The following is a 6299-nucleotide window of genomic DNA, read 5'->3' as shown; positions in this document are numbered from 1 at the left end:
GTGTGGGAGCGTGGGCCTTGTTTCAGCCCACACTCCATCACATCGCCACCCCCCATCGGCACCACCCCGCCACCCCACCCTTCCCCCTCCCACCCACCCTCCCCACCAGGAGCGGCTGGCTACTGCCGACTACGCCGACCGCATGAACTTCGCCTTTGTGGGCTGGGAGTTCACACACTTCCAGGTGTGGGGTTTTGGGGTGGGGAAGGGCGTGTGTGTTTTGCATTTTTTGTATTCTTCGGTCCCCGCTGCATGCGCCTGCTGCGTACTTGCGTGGGCGAGACGCCCGATATGATGCACCAACGTGACGCCCCTACATGACGCCCCAACACAAGCAAACAATCGCGCAATCCCTCTCAATCCCCTTCCTCAATCCCGTATCCCCCCACCCTTCTCTTCACCCCTGCCACTTCCACTCTCACCCTCACCCTTACACCCCACACAGGAGGACATCCTGGTGGGCTCCAACGAGCTCAGCTACAGCGGCCTGGCGCCGCAGGTGTGTGTGTGGGGGGGGGGAGATGGGGCGTTCGGAAGGGGAAAGGCGTGTGCGTGTGTGTTTCGTGTGCGTGTGTATTTTGTGTGGGCGGGGCTCCAACGAGCTCAGCTACAGCGGCCTGGCGCCGCAGGTGAGGATTGGACGGGGGGAAGGCGGAAGAGGGGGCATTTGGAAGGATAAAAGCGTGTGCGTGTGTGTTTTGTGTGGGTGAGGCTCCGACGAGCTCAACTACAGTCTGGCGCTGCAAGTGAGGGTGCGTGGGTAGGGGCGGAGCACACATGGGGAAAGGTTGTGTGTGGGGGGGGGAGGGCGTGTGGGGAGGCGTGGGGAAAGGGCAAGGGGAAGGGTGTGCGCAGGCGTGCAAGTGTGGGAACAGGGCTGGCAACGGCTGGGGAGCACTCACCACCGACAGCAATTGACCACCTCCCTACGCACCTCCCCACCCACCTCCCTTGTAACGCCTGACCTCCCTACCCACCACCCTTGCAACGCCATACGTTTTGCGTGCTGTCCCCTGAATCCCCTGCTTGTACCATGTCCAGGCTGTTAGCCTCCCACCCACCTCCCTCCCCACCTCCCCACCTCCCCTCCCCACCTCCCCACCCGCCTCCCTCCCCACCTCCCCCACCACCTCCCTACCCGCCTCCCTCCCCACCTCTCCCTACCCACCTCCCAACCCCTTCTTATATAATCATGAATGTAACCCACCTCCCCACCTCTCCCCATCCCCCCTCGCTACCACAGGTCACGCAGCTGACGCTGGCTCTGCTGTCCGACACCAACTGGTACGCCGTGAACGTCAACAGCCAGGTGCGCGCCACGAGGGGGTTGCAAGGATGTTTTGGAGAAACAAGGGTGTTTGGAAAAACAAGGATGTTTGGGGGTGGGGTTTGTAAGTGAATACCAGCCCAAACTAAACCAAAACCAACGAAAACGAGCTGGGGCGGGGGGGGGGGGGTCGGGGGCACTGCTTGCACCAGTTTCCAGTTAAATAACAAAGTGCGTGCCCACCCCTCACCCCTCACACACCCCACTCCTCGCACCCCTCAGGGCTATTGGACCTATGGCCGCGGCAAAGGCTGCGCCTTCGGCCGCCGCCACTGCAGCGGACTCCTCAACGCCACCGGCACTGGCGCCAGCGGCACGGGCACGGCGGGAGACGCCCTTCTCATCTGCGACACCTGTGAGTGGCTGCTGTGTGTGTGTGGCTGTGTGTGTGTGTGTGGCTGTGTGTGTGTGTGTGTGTGTGTGTGTGTGTGTGTGTGTGTGTGTGTGTGTGTGTGCGTGTGTGCGTGTGTGTGCGTGTGTGCGTGTGTGACTGTGTGTGTGTGTGTGTGTGTGTGTGTGTGTGTGTGTGTGTGTGTGTGACTGTGTGTGTGTGTGTGTGTGTGCGTGTGTGCGTGTGTGTGTGAATGCGAGGTGGGTCAAGTGCCTTGGGTCATGTGTCGGGTTAGGGGAGTACGGTATGGGGGTGTAGGGGGTGGGGGTGTAAGGGGTGCGGGTGTAGGCGGTGGGGTGTAGGGGTTGGGGTTGTTCATTCCGCGCTGCTGATTCGTAGGCACACGCCCCAGCAGTCGACATGAGAGCCTGAGGGGCCAGGCGGCGGCACGGCACCGCACGTGCACTGCTTCCCCATCATGCCCGTCCAATCTAGCGCCACTGCAAGACTCCGTCCCAGCTCGGTCGCCCTGCTAAGCCCTGGCCCTAAAGCCCCGGCGCCAAAGCCCTGCTGGCCCAAAGCCCTGGCCCTGAAACCCTGCTGGCCGTAAAGCTCTGGCCTTAAAGCTCTTGCCCTAAAGCTCTGGCCCTGAAGCTCTTGCCTTAAAGCCCCGGCCCTAAAGCTCTGGCCTTAAAGCCCTGCTGGCCCTAAAGCTCAGGCCCTAAAGCCCTGCTGGCCCTAAAGCCCTGCTGGCCCTAAAGCTCTGGCCCTAAAGCCCTGCTGGCCCTCAAGCCCTGTTCGCCCTAAAGCCCTGCTGGCCCTAAAGCCCTGTTCGCCCTAAAGCCCTGCTGGCCCTAAAGCCCTGCTGGCCCTAAAGCTCTGGCCCTAAAGCCCTGCTGGCCCTAAAGCCCTGCTGGCCCTAAAGCTCTGGCCCTAAAGCTCTGTTCGCCCTCAAGCCCTTGGGGTAGACTGGCTCCGAGTCCTATCCCCAGCCCTGTGGCCCTGCAGACCTGCAAGCACGGCCCACCGCCCGGCCCCCAGCAATCCCCATTCACCATACTTGGGCATTGGAATGAACGCCCCCCCCTTCATTAGTGCTATCTAAATGCATTACCCCCAACCAGCCACCCCCCACTCACCATGCGAAGCCGGCCGCTGAGCACCACAGGGGCCGCCGGCGGCGGCGGCAGTGGCGGGTGTGGGTGTGGGTGTGCGCTGCCGGTGTGTGCCGCCATGCCAGCGGGCGGCGCAGAGGCGGCCGTAGTAGTCGGCGGCAGCGGCACCAGCAGCGGTGTGGGCAGCACACACCTGTACGGCGAGGCGGAGGGGGCAGGAGAGGGCAGGTGTGGGAATGGGAACTAAATCGGGAAGGGGCACGGACACATGCTGCCACTTTACATAGATTAAGACAAACACACCCCGTTCCCACACCTCACACCCTCCCCCTATTTACTGGCCATGTACGGTGCGAGTCTGCTGCTGCTGCTGCACCTGTTCCCAGCTCCCTCACTAAAGCACACGCACACGCACCTCCGCTGCACCCCCAAGGCCCAGTCCCTCGCACACTCGGCTCATGCCACACACACACACACACACGCACACACACACAAACACACACACAAGCACACACACAAACACGCACACACGCACCTCAGTTGGAACCAGTGTGTGGTGGGCATGCCGGGAGCAGTGGTCAACCACACGGGCAGTTGGGAGCCGGCGAAGAAGACGTCTGCGCGCGTGTGTGTATGTGTGTGTGAGGCGGGGAAGAAGTGTGATGGGAGGTGGCAGATACCCGCCCAAAACAAACCGACAACGCAACGGGAGTGGGGCGTCCAGGCGAAGAGCAGAGCGACGGAGGCGGCAGGTGCGGCAGGCGCGGCAGGCACAGCAGGCGCCGCGGGTGCATGTGTGTGCAGGTATGTGTGTGCAGGTGTACAGGTGTGCAGGTATGTGTGTGCAGATATGTGTGTGCAGGTGTACAGGTGTGCAGGTATGTGTGTGCAGATATGTGTGTGCAGGTATGTGTGTGCAGGTGCACAGGTGTGCAGGTATGTGTGTGCAGATATGTGTGTGCAGGTATGTGTGTGCAGGTATGTGTGTGCAGGTATGCCGGTGTACAGGGCGAAGCAGCAGGGCAGCAAGCGCAGAGATAAAAAGGGCGCCGCGGGTGCACGTGTGCAGGTGTGTGTGCAGGTGTGTGTGTAGGGGCAACCAAACCCAACCTAGATTGCACTGCCGGATTACAAAGGCTGGCTGACACACATACACCGAACGTTCAGCGCCGTTTCGCCGTCCACCGGATAGGTGTGGGGCTTCAGTGGACACGCACACACGCGCACTCAGCTTACTTCACCATTGTAACTCGTGCGCGTCCCCCAACCCCAACCCCAACCCCAAACCCCCACCCTCAGCCGCATCCCCACCCACACACACCCAAACACCCACACACCCACACACACCATCCCATCTTACTCACCAAACCAGCACGCCAGTCCATGGATAGCAACCATTCCCGGCGGCGCCGCCGCGCCCACCATAGACGCCGCCGCCGCCGCCGCCGCTGCCGCCGCGCCGCCATCCGCCGCCGCCGCCGCCGTTCCCACCACCGCCGCCGCCGCGGCCGCCGCCGCCGCCGCGTGGGAGGCGACCGCGGCGGCGGCGGCGGCGGGCTGGATCGTGAGTTTGAGGGGCAGATCCACTTTGAGCAGATCGGATTCCGGCATGGATCCAAAATCCAGGGCCAGGCTCGCCACGTCTGTCACCAGGATCCCGGGGTCAAAGGCGTCTACCACTACCTGCGCAGCGGAAGAGGGGAGGGGGAGGCACAGCGGGGGGTTTGCAAGGACGGTGGGGAAAGCGGCACATGACGCAAACGAAGTCATTACCGAATGCGAGGGAGTCAACCAGAACAAGTGAAGTTGCAGCCAGGCACTCCTTAGCTATTCATGCGTGTAATCCCCTCCCCTCACCAGCCCATCTGTCCAAAACATACATCAGAAACACGCACACAAACGCCCAAAGACCCAAAACCCCACCCTTCGTCATCATCGTCAATGCCGCATCATCAAATCCCCCCAACACCCCAAATAAACCCTCATTATCATCATCCTTTCATCATGCCGCATCACGTCCCTAACCCGCCCCCCCCCAACACACACACGGACGCGCGCACGCACACACGCACCTGCACGTACCCCCCCCTCCCCCTCCGTACCCCGCCCCACATACACACACACACACACGCACACACCCACCCCACCTGCCCGAAGTAGCCCTCCACGGCTGGGCGGTGCAGCGGAGATTTCACGTGCCACATCCCCTCCCCCCAAAACACAAACGCACACGCACACGCTTCCCCCCCCCCCCCCCCGCTTCCGCCCCCCCCCCCCACACACACATACACACGCCCCCACCCCTACCTGCCCGAAGTAGCCCTCCACGGCTGGGCGGTGCAGGGCTGTGAGGTCCACGCCGTAGAAGGCTGGCTGCTGCCAGAAGGCCGCCTTGGCACCCACCTCGGCATGAAGCAGCGCGTCCGAGAAGGCGGCTGCGGAGGGATTGGGGGAGGGAGGGGGGTTCAAGGTTACAAGATTGGGGTTGGGGAGAGGTTGGTTGAATGGGTGGGTGGGTGGGGTGGAGGGGGGTACAACCATGATGAGTTAAGAAGTGAAGGCGTAGCCAGGAAGAGTAGTACAGCAGGCGTGGGGGTTGAGAGGGGTTGAGGAGAAGGGGTGGGGAGGACCAGTTTTGGGAGGCCCACACGTGTCACCTGCACCCTGCCACTTCCGTACGTCACCCCATACCCCCCAACCCTCCCCACCCACCTCAAACCCCTCCCTCCGCCTCCTCCCTCTCCCCCCTCCCTCCCCAACCCCCTCGCCCCCCTCCGCCCCTCACCTGCGTGGATGCGGCCCAGGCAGGGAAACATCTTGCCGCCGGGTTTGAGGAAGCGGTCCCGGGCGTGCAGGTAGGACTCAATCATGCGCTCGTTGAGCAACAGGGTCCCCATGGGCTCAGACACAAGCACGTCCACTCGCTCTGTGTGAGTGTTTGTGTGTGTGTGGGAGGGGGAGGTTGTGTGTGGGAGGGGGAGGTTGTGGGGGGGGGGAGGTTGTGTGTGTGTGTGGGGGGGGGGGTGAGTAATGAGGGGGTTGTGAATTCCAGCCCAAACTAAACCAAGCCAAGCTGAAACGAGCGGAGCACGGGGGGCAGGAAGGGGGTTGGGGGTGGTAGATACCAGCCCAAATCAAACAGAACCCAATGCAAAACAGCGAGGAGGAGAGCGGGGGGTTAGTAGCCGTTCATGGACAATGGGGGGGCAGCGGGGTTACCGTGTCGAACACACGCACACGCAATGCCCGCCCCCCGCTGCTTGTGTGGGTGACGGCTGCCCGTACCCTCACACGGCTGCCCCCTCCGTGCTCCCGAGCCCCCTCCACCCCACAGTCCGCCTCCCCAACCCCACCCACCCCAGGCCCTCCTCCCGTAGGGCTCACTCACTCACTCACACCCCAAACCGCTCCGCCCCCCTTCCCCCTCCTCTGCCCTTCCTCCCTCCCCACTTACTTCGCTACACTTCTCTGTACCATATTTGCAACCGCCGCCCCCGCCCCCCCCCAAAGCCCCCTCTTCACCCCG

At 62.8% G+C, this 6299-nt stretch overlaps 2 protein-coding genes across 4 annotated transcripts in view; one reads left to right on the top strand and one right to left on the bottom strand.

Annotated features, from left to right (window-relative positions):
- Positions 1-6299, bottom strand: part of CHLRE_15g635350v5 (uncharacterized protein) — a 12271-nt gene that overhangs the window by 2879 nt on the left and 3093 nt on the right. The window contains exons 7-13 of one of the 3 annotated variants that reach the window (XM_043070511.1): positions 5559-5699; positions 5081-5208; positions 4921-4980; positions 4138-4456; positions 3309-3390; positions 2798-2966; positions 2141-2652 (exon numbers count right to left, since the gene is read on the bottom strand). In XM_043070511.1, coding sequence (XP_042916370.1) covers positions 2641-2652; positions 2798-2966; positions 3309-3390; positions 4138-4456; positions 4921-4980; positions 5081-5208; positions 5559-5699 — 911 coding nt within the window. In that variant the 3' untranslated portion in view covers positions 2141-2640. Of the gene's footprint in view, positions 1-2140; positions 2653-2797; positions 2967-3308; positions 3391-4137; positions 4457-4920; positions 4981-5080; positions 5209-5558; positions 5700-6299 lie in introns of those variants that run through there. The other 2 variants (XM_043070510.1, XM_043070512.1) reach the window with 2 other exon arrangements.
- On the top strand, positions 113-2003 carry CHLRE_15g635376v5 (uncharacterized protein). The gene is made up of 6 exons (XM_043070513.1): positions 113-184; positions 446-499; positions 603-629; positions 1244-1309; positions 1550-1682; positions 1954-2003. The coding sequence occupies exons 1-6, from the start codon at positions 143-145 to the stop codon at positions 1974-1976; spliced, it is 345 nt and encodes a 114-aa protein (XP_042916368.1). The 5' UTR covers positions 113-142; the 3' UTR covers positions 1977-2003.

The sequence above is a fragment of the Chlamydomonas reinhardtii genome, chromosome 15 (assembly GCF_000002595.2).
Source record: "Chlamydomonas reinhardtii strain CC-503 cw92 mt+ chromosome 15, whole genome shotgun sequence".
Classification (NCBI taxonomy): Eukaryota; Viridiplantae; Chlorophyta; class Chlorophyceae; order Chlamydomonadales; family Chlamydomonadaceae; genus Chlamydomonas; species Chlamydomonas reinhardtii.
Note: the sequence above shows the minus strand (reverse complement) of the source record. Positions and strands in the feature narration are given on the sequence as shown.

Bases quoted from the DNA above. Each gene is read 5' to 3' on its own strand.
- CHLRE_15g635376v5 (XM_043070513.1), top strand. From the start codon at position 143: ATGAACTTCGCCTTTGTGGGCTGGGAGTTCACACACTTCCAG. The intron at 630-1,243 runs GTGAGGATTGGA...TCGCTACCACAG, and splicing joins ACAGCGGCCTGGCGCCGCAG to GTCACGCAGCTGACGCTGGC. The intron at 1,683-1,953 runs GTGAGTGGCTGC...GTGTCGGGTTAG, and splicing joins CCTTCTCATCTGCGACACCT to GGGAGTACGGTATGGGGGTG.